The sequence below is a fragment of the Pezoporus occidentalis genome, unplaced genomic scaffold (assembly GCF_034315485.1).
Source record: "Pezoporus occidentalis ecotype Australia unplaced genomic scaffold, CSIRO_AGI_Poc_V1 ctg170, whole genome shotgun sequence".
In the NCBI taxonomy this organism is placed as follows: Eukaryota; Metazoa; Chordata; class Aves; order Psittaciformes; family Psittacidae; genus Pezoporus; species Pezoporus occidentalis.
In genome coordinates, this window is record NW_026913532.1 from 448,613 (window position 1) to 463,946 (window position 15,334).

Genomic DNA, 15,334 nt, shown 5'->3' on the forward strand with positions numbered 1-15,334 from the left:
TAGAGGAGTTAGGCTGCAGTCCTTATTGACTCCCATTAGTTCTGCTCTTTCTTTTCAGTGCTCAGCATTCATGATTACTCTTCTGCCTTTGTAGGAAAAAATAAGAAAAAACGTTTGAGAAATGCAGGGTGATTCCTGAACGATGTCTGTATTGCTGCTACCTCACCACTGGCGGAAGAGACTTTTTGAATGTCTGGCTTCACACAATGACAGCTCAGGAAAAGACCAAAGTTCCTTGACATCTTAAAGACTAAGAAAAGGCAAAAGTACTCCGCTGATTAAAGAAAGCTTACTGGACCTAGCCCAGCCCATCTGGCTCATGCCAGCATTGAAGGGAAAGGCTAATTTGCTATACCATCTGTCTCTAAGAGGGCTAATTGCTGACATCAGATATCAGCAGGGGTTCATGCTTTTCTTCAACAAGCTATTTGGTAATCTCAGAAGCCAGAGGAAAAAAGAAGGGCTCCCATTTCTGAACAGTGTGGCATGCATAAGACTGATTTTGGAGAAGTAATAGCTAGGTCTCTGATGCTCTGAAGTATTGAGGACCATTGCCTTGGGCTCCTGACAGAGTGGGGCTTCAGTAAGTCTGATTTCATGACTACATGCCACATGGGAAGAATCATCAGGTAGTGAAAAATGTTTCCTACCTGTGTACATATATGCAGCATAAACATACCTTCTTGTATCCTGTAATGTTCCCAAACACCTTTTCAGACAGTCATAATACTTAATCATTATTTTCAGCTGAAGTATTTGTCCTTGCACAAACAAGATCTTCTCTGTAAATCTAAAGAAGTTTTGATATCTCTCAAAAGCGTTCAGTTGCAATTAAAAATTCAAACCCTTACTTTAAACTATCTCACATATCAAACTTTGCTTCACCAAAAATAGAGGTCTAAAGAAGAATTCCAGAAAATCACAGAATCCTAGAATGGTCTGGGTTGGAAAGGACCTTAAGATCATACAGTTCCAACCCCCCTGCCATGAGCAGGGACACCTCACACTAGACCATGTCACCCAAGGTTCTGTCCAACCTGGACCTGAACACCGCCAGGGATGGAGCATTCACAACTTCTTTGGGCAACCTATTCCAGGGCCTCACCATCCTTACAGGAAAAAACTTCTTCCTTGTATCTAACCTGAACTTCCCCTGTTTAAGTTTGAACCCGTTACCCCTTGTCCTGTCACCACAGTCCCTGATGGAAAGTCCCTCCCCAGCATCCTCATAAGACCGCTTCAGACACTGGAAGGCTGCTATGAGGTCTCCATGCAGCCTTCTCTTCTCCAGGCTGAACAGCCCCATCTTTCTCAGCCTATCTTCATACAGGAGGTGCTCCAGTCCCCTGATCATCCTTGTGGCCCTCCTCTGGAGTTGTTCCAGCAGTTCCATGTCCTCTTTATGTTGAGGACACCAGAACTGCACACAATACTCCAAGTGAGGTCTCACAAGAGCAGAGTAGAGGGGCAGGATCACCTCCTTCGACCTGCTGGTCATGCTCCTTTTCACACAGTATCACAGTATGCTAGAGATTGGAAGGGACCTCGAAAGATCATCTAGTCCAATCCCCCTGCCGGAGCAGGAACACCTAGATAAGGTTACACAGGAATGTGCCCAGGCGGGTTTTGAATGTCTCCAGGGAAGGAGACTCCACAACCTCCCTGGGCAGCCTGTTCCAGTTGTATCCTTTTGATACAGTCCAGGATACGGTTGGCTTTCTGGGATGAGTGCGCACTGAAGCCAGCTCATGTTCAGTTTCTCATCACCCAACACCCCCAAGTCCTTCTCCGCAGGGCTGCTCTGAATCTCTTCTCTGCCCAGCCTGCAGCTGTGCCTCAGATTGCCCCAACCCCTATGTAGGACCTTGCACTTAGCTTTGTTGAACTTCATGAGGTTTGCACTGGCCACCTCACAAGCCTGTCAAGGTCCCTCTGAACCATCAAATTTAGACAGCAGGAAGGTAAGCATAGAATGGAACTTCTACCCTTCTGCAGGAAGAACTGATTTACAATGTTGGAGCACAACCGCTAGCAGAGAGGAGTGAAAACTGGGTGTCCTCACTGACACAAGCTCCTGCAGATGGTAACTACACTAAAGACAACAGGAAAATCTCTCAGCAACTCTATCAGAAGCCTTTTTCCTGGGAGGGACTGCAAGTCAATGAAAACTGAACTCACATATGATGGGAGAAAGTCATGGTTTAATTGTTCTAGAAGTTAAAGAGACTCTTTGGAAGAGCACAGATTTGTACAGGCTGGCACCAGCTGCTATTATAACACACAAAGTGAGGAAATGAATATTGTAAAACAAGCAAAACTACTTAGGTTGAACAGAAGAATTATGATTTTCTAGGCAGGCCTAGAGGTGTAATGGCCACTTAACATTCTGCCAGAGAGGAAGCAGAGTCTTTAATTCAAACTCTGTGCCTTGCTCCTGGGGAAGGCAAGACAGGGCAGGGCTGTGGAAACACTGGAAGGAGGATAGCTCACCTTCACCTTCTGCAACAAGTTCTAATTAACATGAGGATCAGTATGGACAGAATTCAAGGGAAACCAAGAACAGCTCATGAGAGACTTATGAGGAACCAATTCTATTACTTAATCTACAAATAATGCTAGGAATTTAGATTGGGAAATTGATGTAGGTCTCAGAAGAGTCTCCTCTGATTAGTTTAGAGAAGTGAGTATTACTACCTTCTGGGTAACAAGGTGAGAAGCCTATCACATGAAGACTACTAATTACTTCAAATGAAAAAAAATAATTTAGGGCATTACCTAGAGTTTTCCTCATAACAGGTTCAGGACAAGACAAAAGATACTTTGCTCAAACACCCCATGTGATTGTGACTGACTGTCATTTGCACGTTCCTCAAAACCCCATGTCTGGACCTTCACACAGTGTGACACATGCAAGCAAATAACTTGCAGGGACAAAAAATTTTTAATTTTCAACAGTAAGCTATTAATAATTAAAATCAGAGAATACTAGCTGAAAACATTACAGGAAATGCAACTATTGCCAGCATTCTGGGTCCTTCTATCTTGCAGAGTCAGAGACTCTTAAATGTTAAAAGAGAATGTTATATGCTAAGGAGAATCCAGGTGACTTTAGGAGTCGCCTAAAAAAAAGTCCTTGTTTTTCATTGTGAAGGTTCTCAAGAAGTGTTTTAAAACATAATGGTACTTGTAGGAACAATTACGGGGTTTGTACTGCAAGGGGAGCTGTTGGCACATAATACTACGATTGTGCACTAGATCATCCACTAGCTTTATAATATGCACTTCCAGCTATAAGGAGTCATGTTTCAACACCTCGAATTCTCTGATGCTGACAAGCTAAACAACTTGTTTTGTCTCTGTGAGTTCTTCTCTGGTGATTAACTGCTTATGGCGAATACTAATTATATGAAAGTACAGTACAACAGAAATAGTGTCCTACTTCCTCTATGTCCTTTAGAGACAGAGAACTATTAATTCAGCTAAAAACTAAGAAGATGACATTTCTCAGGACCACAGATATGTTAATCTGTCTCTTACAGCAAAAGTTTCTTCATTTTCCTGTCAGCAGAGTAAGTTTAAAGGCAAAACACTGCACGTTTGTAAATGCCTGTAATAATTCTAGAAATAGATTTGCAGTAGGATGTGTGCAAATGAGTTCTGTTGGTGGTAAAGGCAGAGCAATGTCCCCAGTTCTCCATGTCCCAGTTTGAAAATTTACCCCAAATTATCCATTCCTGAAACTGCACCTCAGACTGAAACCTTTCCACCAGGGAGTCTATGAGAATTTGTTCTTCAATTTTAAATCTGAAGTGCCTTTTAAAAAGCTAACACTGCAAAATTAGAAACCATTAAACAATATAAAGCAGAGAGTGATTAAATTTTCCAAACACATTCAAAGCAGCTTAAGCTAACTTTTTAATTAAAAAGGAAAAGATATCACTGTCAACATTCAGACATTTTTATCTAAATAAAGATTAGAAGATTATTCACAACACAAAAGATGCTGATCATAGAATTAACTAGGTTGGAAAAGACCCTTAAGATCATCTAGTCCTACTGTTAACCTAACACTGCCAAGTCTACCCTGACCCTAAGCACCACATTCACACACTTAAATTCCTCCAGGGACAGTGATTCTACCACTTCCCAGGGCAGCCTGTTCCAAAGCCTGACCACCAGTTCACACAGTGAAGAAACTGTTCCTAATATACATCTAAACCTCCCCTGGTGCAGGTTGAGGCCATTTGCTCTTGCCCTGTCACTTCTTCCTTGAAAGAAGAGATCGGCCACTTCTTGGCTCCATTCTCCTTTCAGGTAGTTGTAGAAAGCAGTAAGCCCCCCCCCCCCCCCCCCCCGAGGCTTCTCTTCTCCAGACTAAACCCCCCCAGTTGCCTCAGCCATTCCTCATCAGACTTCTGCTCCAGGCCCTTCACCAGCTCCATTGCCCTTTTCTGGACCTGCTCCATTGCCCTTTTCTGGACCCGCTCCAGCACCTCAATGTCTCTCTTGTAGTGAGGGGCTCAGAACTGAACACAGGATTCAAGATGCAGCCTCGCCTCTGGGCACCTTCAGTGCCCAGTACAGGGGCGCAATCACTGCCCTAGTCCTGCTGGCCACAATATTGCTGATACAGGACAAAAGGCTGTTGGTTTCTTGCCTGCCTGGGCACAAACTGGCTCACGTTCACCTGTCAATCAGCACCCCCAGGTCCTTTTCCTGGCCACCCTTCCCCAGCCGACCACAACACATGAAGGAGACTGAATGAGTTGGAAGATTTCAATCTCTCCACTCTAGATACACAGTATTTGGGCAGAGGGGAAGAGAGCACAGCCAATGCTGCAGTGTGATTACTCTCTGTTTGCTGATTAAGTAAGTGACTCTAACAGTGGCCTTGGCAGGAGGCTGTGTGCTCCTCTTTCCTTCCTGACAGGATGGTGGGTAAAATCACAGTGGCTATAGCAATTAAGTAATGGGTTACAAGTTGTGTGCATTAGGGAGGAAAGAGTATCAGTGTTTCAGGAGCCAGTTTTAACATGTAGAAGAAGGCAACACCTTATTGGTATTATTATAAAGCAAATTTAAATGGAAAACAGCGTATACTTTTAAAGGTACATTTAGACCCCAGCCCTGTGGCTCAAATTCAGGATCCAAAATAAACAGAGACAGTTCTGCAGAAGCACTGTCATTATGTCCCCTTATTTTATAGCCAAATTCAAACATGCACCTTTAAGTTTTTGTATTCAGTTGAAGAAAAGAACAAGAAAAAAGACCTGCAGTTTTAGTCAACCACAGGCAAGATGCCAGGAGCCAAAGATCAGCCTCCTTCAGGCTGAGATGGTATCATCTACTCCAAGGTCCTGAAGCTGTGTCAGGATTACCACAAAATCTACTGAACAGCCTCATCTCTTACTTTCTTATTACGTATGATCATTACTATGTACCTCAATTTAATACAAAATCTGTGTATTTAACAAATATTTCATCCAAATTATTTTTATTCTTTACTTCGTCTAACAGAAGATTGGTCTTACCTAAAAAGCATGCCCTAAAATAGAGCACAGGTACTTGGTAGCTGCTGGAGTACAAGACATGATATTCATAGCGAACCACTTCTTCTGTTGCACAAACTCCAGCTACTTGAGAATCATCCAAGGACTCCTAAAACAACAAACACAAATACAGTAATAAATCAACTTTTGCATCTGTGTATAAAGAGAAAAGTAATTGCTACTATTGTAATAAATTCAGTAAATAACAGAACGGAAATAATGGCCGTCACCCCTTTCACAGCAGTACTCATACGGATTCCCAGGAAAAAAAAAATCAAAGTCCAAACCCTACAAAGACATCTTACAGACTTAATTCCACTAAACATGAACTGTGTGTAAGCATCTGCAGAACTCAAGTCTTTCTAAGTTCAGGCTGCCTTTCTAAGCAAAAGACAAAAGCTCTCTAAAATGTTTATGGCACAATAACTGGTACAACAAGGTGACTACAGCTGCAGCTCTCCTCAGTACCTTTAGTAGAAATCACTTCAAAAATGTATCTTTAAATAATATGATTTTTCTTGCCAAAAGACAAATCAGATGTATCCACCAAAAATTCTGTTCTACCTTCTCTAAAGACTTTCTGCCAGCAGCTGTTTTTGCTAATAGTACTTCTAACACTGAGACTTCTTTTTCTGTTAATGTAGATTTCAGGTGTAAAGCAAGTAAAACTTACTGTAAACTTGAAATAAAACAGAAGAGACTGAACCTACTGCATTGAAATATACCTGCTGCAGCAGAGATTTCCTAACATTTCAAATCTATAGTCAAACAGCGGTAAGCACACAGTTGGTTTGACTTTTTAAAAATTGTAGATACCCAACCTCTCTGAAAATGGAAGCATTAAATTAATAGTAACATTAAGATTAAATGTTAGAACGAACTTTCCAAGAAGATACCATGGGTGTGGACTTGTTTGGTTTTCAAACCCCTAAATTTACATACATGAACTAAGCAACCGTAACACCCCACAGGTTGGGTGTGCATTTCATAATTTGACTATTGCCAAGCAACGGTGAATGCTGGCTTACTGTCCCTGTCCAAGCAAAGTAAAAATGACTGAACAGAGAAGAACCTCCTTTGAACACTGCGAGTTTAACACACACGAAATTTAAAGCTATTTTGCATTTTTATCTCACATCCTTAACTCAGCAATAAATTGATCTATGAAGAGATATAAAACCTGATGAACTATAACAGTATTGATACACAAGATACTTCCATTTTTTTCTGATATCCCACATAGAAGGGATTTCCCCCAGATTGAGTGTATTGGACAACCAGATGCTGTGGAGGCAGCACATGGAGAGAAGATCACAAATGGAAAGGCCAGACTTTGGGAAGCTACAGACCCAAGTACTGTAAATTTTTGGACATTGAATGGGAAATCATAAATGGGCACAGAACAGAAGGTTTCTGGGAAATTTTGGATGGCGGCAGGAATGGTTGATTTTATCTTACCGGGAAACAGATATCTGAGGCACTGAAAAGGAATCTTAAAGAAAATGCTCTGTGTTAACCTAGTTTTAACAACTGTATGTGAAGGGATCCTAAGGACATAAAGGACAATGATGATAACAGTATCTGCCTTCACAGGTTAGGTATTGTATGTCCAGTTCCCATGTAAACGTGTAACAGACGATGAAGGCAAGTTCTTTCCTCCTCACACATGTCCTACCTACAGATCAGATGCGAAATACAGATTAAAACAAGAAGTTTCTTCTCTATAGTAGGCTGAGCTTTCTTAGTGAGAATACTAACAGAAAGAACAGCAGCAGCCTGTGGGAACAAAAGACAAATACTGGTTTTCAAGTTTGTAGGGGTGGGGATGAGAAAGAGTTCTTATTCAGAACTGAACCTACATTAAACTTTAAAAAGGCCCTTCAGATGAGCCTCCTGGAATGAAAATCATACTGCTTTACAGACATTAATGTTTCATCAGATATTATGGCCTTGCCTACTTCTTAGTCACTAGTTTACGTTGTTCTAGAAAAATACTTCGCATGGAAATGGCAAGATTGCCCATTCATGTATTAAATAGTATTGTTCTAGAAAAAAACTGTATGTACTTTCCCCTCCTATATACGCTTCTACATATAATGGTAAAATGACTGCATACCCTTACACAAATACTGGTATCTAATTTGTGACTATTTTAGACTGATAAAGAAGCCATAGTCTTTATTACCTCCAAATACTTAGGAAAATAAGTAAGTTAATACTCGTTCAAAAATGAAATACTCAAGCTTGTATACCATGAGGGAAAACACACTTTACTAAAACCCGGCTTATTATCTCAGAAAGTCATAAACATAGCTAGGAACAGCTTCATCATTAAAATTCAACTTACTGAGTTAGCACAGATTTCAGCTGGTAAGTATCATTTGCTGGATTACGTAAAAGAAAACAAAGGGAAGACTTTCTACTTTCACTGTTCCTTCAGATAGCCATGGAAAAGTCATAAGAATTCCTGCCATTACCAGACACAGGTACTTTTCCAAACATCCTATTATTTCCAGAGAAAGCTGATCTTATCCCAAAGTGGCCTTCCCAGTAGATGCACACAGTCTGATGGCAGGAGAAGCAGCACAGAAGAGAAGGCAGCAGTTTTACTGCTTTATTCTTTTGGAGAGCAGAATACATTTGGACACATTTATTCTGTATTATCCTGGATTTTTTTTTTTTTTTTTGACTGATGGTTTAAGCAGTTTCTGAAAGCAAGTATTCGGCTGAATACAAAGTTCAAAAAAACCCTGAAACTGACACTTCTGCTCTGTAACAACATGGCCTTCAGTCGTGTACTAAGTTTTCACACTTACTCAAAATATGTTTCAGATACTCAAATCTTTTTCTGCTGTTTCTAGTGAAAATCAGCACACTGTATTTGTGATTTGCATACAAAGGCAGATAGCTGAATCTTATTAGGGCTACGTCTAATCCCCTTTCCTTCCATAAACAGCAGTTTCAAGATTTCTTACATAAAAAAGATAGAGCACTGATGTGTAATCCTGTACTTTAGTCTCTGTAAGCACAGCATACAGTATCTATGCAGGGAAAGTACATTTTGGAGCTTAAAAGTTCTGATGGTATCTCCCTAGCTGAAGAGATGAACTTTGCTGATGAGATGAACAAAATGAGTGCAGTCATTTTAGGTGGTTTTTGGAACATCTGAAAAACTACGCATGGCTGAATAAAGCTATGGAGCCCCAGAAAGTTTTGTATCAGCCCAAAAGAAGACATTCATTTTTCATTCTTTAACTGTTGTCCTATCTCTTTTTGAGCTAATGTTGAATTTTAATTACTGCATCAAGCATGGAATCAATTTAAGTTTGAAAGACTCTGTAACTGCCACAAAACACTCATGCATGTACACACACCACAAAACAAATCCATCATTTTGCTTAGATCTGTCAAAGACAAAGCAAACATACCTGCATTAAGAAAAAAAAATAAATAAATGGGGGGGGAGGGGAGGGGGGATTGCCGAAACTGCAATCATTAAAGATGCTATGAAGTAATTTGATTTCTCAATTTTGTGTTTTTGCTTTGCAAATCTGCTTGCATGCTTGCCATGCCTCAAGTTAAAACCAGGACCCACTGGCTGTTTCCTAAGCTAACACGGAAGTTGTCATCATGAAGCATCTGCTCCCCCATTGCTCTCACATAAAATCATTTTCGTGCTACCATAATGGACTACTGAGCAGATGTTTAAAAGCAATATATGTATTAGAAAAAAAGATAAGCAGCAATTATATAAATTGTACCAGTTCCATCATAAATGAATTATCACTAATTTTAACTCATATAAAATTGTTCTCAAACTTTAAGGAGCCCCTAAACAAATTAAGTCAATTTGCTCCTTTTAAAATGCTAACATTATTTAAATCAATACACAAGAAATGATGCTGCACATCGTTCTGAAAGCAAAATAACACATATTTTTATTCCTCCTGATGAAGAAGTCCAGTTTAAAACCCCTTGCAACAAGTTAATTTGACAGCAGGAGAGAGTTAATAGTATGCTTTGATACTCCTTAGAGAGAGCTGTTCTCCAGAGACTGAAGAGCAGCAGGAAGGCATGGGTTAAGGCAGGTCACCTCTGGAGGGAGGCCAGCCTTCCTTGTTCAGCCTAAATTCCCTTTGAAATGCAGAAGCATGCCCTAATGCCCTTTTTGGGGGTAAAAGCTAAGAGAGGTGGTTTTAAGAACAGCAGGCACATTTCTCCTGGATCTCAAGTCACTGTTGCCTTTCTTCCAATTCCCATGTTCCTCCTCTCTTTTCTTGTCCTGACCTCTATTTACTTCTGGTGCAGGCCAGTCTCCTGGGAAATTCTCCTGCAGGAGCACAGCAGGACTGGGCTGCAAGCAGGAAAGGGAGGAAGAGGCGACACAGGCACAGTGACTGGTACTGTTAGTTTCGGTGGGAGGGGGAAGAAAGGAGGTGGAATCCAGATTAGTAAGCAAATATGATTTCACTGCTTTGGAATACATTTACACTTAATTTCATTTCTGCCTCCAACATTGAAAATAAACATATCGCTGTTTCCCCAGAGTAGTGTTTCTCTTTCTTCAGATGTCTGTAAGCTACCCTGTGAAACACAAGAGCTTTCAGGGAGCAGTTCGCCTCCCCATCCAACACTTTTCCTTTGGCAAACAGGGAGATCTGAACATGAAACTGAATGGTAGGATAGCATTCATCAGATGGAATTAGAACTTAATGTGGCGGGTGTGGCAGCATGGTAAGATTGTATCTGTGTGCTTTCTTCTTCCTCCCGGGTGTTCTCAATATCTATTTGGACCATGTCCCACTTTTTTGCCGGCAGACCCCATGGGTCTAGTCTCTGCAGGTCATTATGCTGGTGGTTTTCATCCCTTCTGTGCAGAGTCTCAAGTCCCTACCTTTACACAGACCTTGACTCTCTGTATTTGATCCTCTCTTTCCATTCCATGTTGAAAACACAGTGTGGAGTTGAGACAGTCAGAGGTAACCACTGAGAAGAACAGGGGGTTGTCTGGCCAGCAACCCCACCTCATGTCTTCATGCAGGAGGTGCTCCAGTCCCCTGATTATCTTCATGGCCTCCACTGGACTTGCTCCAACAGCTCCATATCCTTACACTGAAGACACCAGAACTGCACACAATACTCCAAGTGGGGTCTCACAAGAGCAGAGTAGAGAGGCAGGATCACCTCCTTTGACCTGCTGGTCATGCTCATTTTGATGCAGCCCAGGATACGCTTGGCTTTCTGGGCTGCGAGCACACGCTGAAGCCAGCTCATGTTCATCTTCTGACTGACTAAGAACCCCAAGTCCTTCTCCTCAGGGCTCCTCTGCCTGGGATTGCCCTGACCCAGGTGTAGGACCTTCCACTTTGCTTTGCTGAACTCCATGAGACCGGCATTTGCCCACCTCACAAGCGTGTCAAGGTCCCTCTGGATGGCATTCCTTCCCTCCAGTGTATCAACCGAACCACACAGCTTGGTGTCATCGGCAAACTTGCTGAGCGCACACTCAATCCCACTGTCCATGTCAGCGACAAAGATGTTGAACAAGACCGGTCCCAACACCGATCCCTGAGGGACACCACTCGTTACTGGTCTCCAGCCGAACACTGAGCCATTGACCACAACTCTTCGTGTGCGGCCAACTAGCCAGTTCTTTATCCACCGAGTGGTCCATCCATCAAATTGATGTTTCTCCAATTTGGAGACAAGGATGTCGTGTGGGACAGTGTCAAACTTTGGACAAGTCCAGGTAGATGACATCAACTGCTCTACCCCGTCCATCAGTTCCGTAGCCCCATCACAGAAGGCCACCAAATTGTTGAGGCAGGATTTGCCCTCAGTGAAGCCATGCTGGCTGCCACCAGCCACCTCGTTGTTTTTCATGTGCCCCAGCATGGTTTCCAGGAGAATCTGCTCCATGATCCTGCCAGGCTCAGAGGTGAGACTGACTGAACAGATGTGATTCACACAGTACGTAGGAAACCTCTTCTGGGACAAACTACAGCTAAGACCCTGCAAAACCAGGAGATGAAGGAGTGAGAGGGAAACAGCCCACATGCTGAAGGAAGACAGACTAAGCTAAGCCATCTGAAATTCTTAGAAGAAGGGTCCACCCAAAGCTAAGGACACACATTTCACAGAAAAACAAAGCAATCTCAGATGTGAGCTGCAGAGATTGATTTATTTGCTCTACTTCCAACCAATATCCTTTGTCAATATTGTTTCTTGGAATTACTCATTTAGAATCACAGAATCACAAACTGGTTTGGGTTGGAGGGGACATTAAAGCTCATTCAGTTCCAATTCCCTGTCACAGGCAGGAATGCCTTTCACTAGACCAGGTTGCTCCAAGCCCCGTCCACCCTGGCCTTGAGCACCGTCAGGGATTGGGCAGCCACAGCTTCTCATCTTCTCCAGCCATCTTTTGCAGGGCATATTTTGGCATCTGTGTCCACAGAAGCCTTGCTAGATCCAGTCCTGAGGGCGAGACAGGCTGTGGAAGTTCATCCACAGCCTAGGATCATTGCTCCCAGGCATATCCCTGGTAAAGGGGGCATGTGAGAAGGGGTTCTATCAGACCAAATTTTGGGCAGTGCTGCCAAATGCATCCACATCCTTTCAAGGATATAAATTCTAGTGATTTCGATCTATGACTTTTCCTACTCTAGGATTACAACAACAACTAAAAAATATGTTTAACAGGAAGTTTTGGAATTTCATTCACATGCCTTCACAAGAAACACATGCCAAACATGTGTTCAGGACATGAGACCTCAACAGTGCTACTGTACGAGAACAAGGTACACACATGCAGAGGTGTGCAGAATTTTCAAGGCTCATCAAAAACAGATCAGGTAGGTATACCACACGTTGTCAGAGTTAGTCTGCAGTTATTAGAGTGCAATAACAAAAATGCACACACAAGCGAACATAAAGCAGACTGCAGGATTTCCCCATTGTTTTTGCCATGACCTTGCATTTGTATAAATTGGAATAAGTTTAGTACTATTTCACAGGATTATTGCTTTTTTGAACTGAAGTGCTTCCAGGATTGGGATCTATGATTTATAATAGGCAATAAGTAAAAAAAAAACCTGCCACACTAGAAGACAACAGCAGCAGTTCAGCTGTATTTTAGGTCAGTCATTTCTTTTAGAACAACAATTATTATTTCTGCTTTGATAATCTCAGCAGCAACCCAGTTTTGGCAATGCTTAATTCAACAGGGAGGCTGAAAGCAAATGCATACAAACCTTACTTTACAGGAGACAAACTCACATACTCATTAATTTCTCTGATGTGAAACATTTCTGATGTACGAAAATGGTGCCAAGACTGACAGTGTTTAGCAGTAATTCAAGTGAAAAAGTTACAGACAGAAATGCTCAAGTTGTCACAAAATGTGAAAAACCACAGAATTTCAACTTAAAGGTTACAATTAAAAGCGGCTGAAGGGCAAGCAGGCCAGGGAAGCACCTCAGGGAGGTTTGTCTGCACCAATGCCCACACAGGACACCATAAGAGAAAGACAGTGTCACTGGGACAGTGACTTACTGCAGTAAGAATTGCATGCTGCCCACTCAAAAAAGGAAAGACGATCCAGTTAAGTTAGTATCTGTTCAAATGATAAACTTTACCTGAGATGCCTGTAGGAGAAGAAGGAGGAGAAGGAAGAACAGGAGAAGGAGAAAAGGAGGACAAGGAGAAAGAAGAAAGAGGAAAGGGGAAGTGAGAAAGTAGAAAACAGAAATAGAAAAGAGAAAGAAGACTCGGTACTTACAACTAGTTTATCTGAGTATGAGAAATTCAGAGATATTAACTACAGGTTAAGGCTAAAGCATATATATTATTCTCGTATTAACAGGAAGGTAATAGATCTACAATGATCTATTTAAAATTCAAAATCTTAATCTAAAAATTATAACTATCACTCAAATAATTATTTTCTTATAAATTCTCAAAAAAAAAAAAAATCCTATTTAAATTACAACTTGTAGCATATTAGGATACCGGTGGTGTTTTTCTGTTTAGAAACACCTAAATATAATAAATATGGTTTTCAATGTAACAGGGTCAGACCCTACCAAGTCAAGTTAGCTCACCTTCTGCTTGTCCTGAAAAACTGTTTATTTAATTAATACATGATATAACACAGATGTACTTACTTTCTACTCTCTAATTACTGTTGCTTAGAAAATGCAATTCCTAATTCAGATCTGGGAGGTAGAAAACCCTTCAGTTCATTTTCAAACACAATACTCTAAGTTTATTCTAAATATTAATAAACATACTGTTACCAATGTCATCAATCACAACCAGCCCCAGTGTATATTGAGGATGTGCACAGTAGCCAAAAAGAAGGTACTGTGATGTCAAATGAAACCTGCCAAGCTGTACAACACAGTAATATGGATTTCCAGGAATGTGGTATACAATAGACCTCAAACCAAATTCAACTGCTAGTGAGCTTTACAAAAAAATAATTGTAGTTTGACAAAATGCAGCTAAAATTCACAAAAAACAAATGAGAAGACAAAACACAATACATAAATCTTGCAATTAAAAATTGCCCGTGTCAGCTTTAGCTAACAATAAACGTATCTATATTATGTTCCTATGGCTGAACTATACAGCTAGGAGACATCTGTGGAGAAATAAAGAAAATACAAAGTAGAAAAGGATCTTGGCTACAGTAATACACCACCAAGAGTTTTGTACAATTCAATGCAACTGCACTTTGAAGCCAGCCATACTTGAAAACTAAGAAGTTGAAATTTGCTTTACAATTCTTTAAAGACAAGTAGAAAATTTGTATGAATTATTCATAATGTTTCTGTTTGGAATGAATCTTCTAACAGTCTCCATCTTCATACAAACTCTTGCTTTACTTGACAAGAAAGCCCAGCGCAGAGTTAGGAATACCCAAATGTTCCCCATGCAGTACGTGGTGGAAAAAACCTGTAATGGTTAACAACACTATTTTAATACAATAACCAGACAACACCACTGGCTTACAAAAATCAAGAAATGGCACACATTGTACATAGGTACACCTGGGCAAGCTCATGAACAGTGTTACCATAAAGATTTTACACATGCAAAATCCATATAATGGGTGAGCTTTTAAAGACATTAGTGTATCTCCTTTTAAGAAATTCTTCTTGCACTTGAATTGCTCAGTATGAAATGGAGGGACCTGAAGAGTGTTCTGTGCACGACTATTCAACAAGCATACCTAAATTTTCCTTCAAACTTCATAAATAACCTACATAAAATACTTCAAGCTATTAGCAAATTGTTCCTCCAAAATGTTCAAGCTTTTCTTTTTTGGGAGCAGCACAAAATTTGAGAAGGACAGCTGGTACCTTAGCCTCTTCTCACTCAATGCTGTGTTCACGTATTTTTGCAGATTCTCCTGCATGGGTAAGCTCAAAGGGACATTTCTCCTTCCTTCAGATGTGGAGCCACAAAGCACTAGAGGACACATCACTCCTGTACCACTTTGTGCAAGTCACCAAATGTTACATAGTGAACAACAGCATGATATACTATCCTCTGCAGGTGATTTTTGTATTCAGAGGGTACAAAGCATGAGAGCTCCACAGCCCCATCTTCCTGGACTGTATCAAAAAGTGATTTCCTCAGCATCACACTGGATTGGAAACACATGACACAACAAGTAAAGCAAGAGCTAGTACTCCATGTGCAGTCCTGTGTCCAGCTCTGGGACAACACCACAAGAGAGATGTGGAGCTGCTGTAGCAAGTCCAGAGGAGGCCGTGGAG

The 15,334-nt window shown here is 41.1% G+C and overlaps 1 protein-coding gene across 1 annotated transcript in view; it reads right to left on the reverse strand.

Annotated features, from left to right (window-relative positions):
• Window positions 1-15,334, reverse strand: part of ATG10 (autophagy related 10) — a 91,819-nt gene that overhangs the window by 38,231 nt on the left and 38,254 nt on the right. Inside the window, exon 4 of the mRNA XM_062613893.1 lies at window positions 5,532-5,658. Coding sequence (XP_062469877.1) covers window positions 5,532-5,658 — 127 coding nt within the window. The remainder of the gene's footprint in view (window positions 1-5,531; window positions 5,659-15,334) is intronic.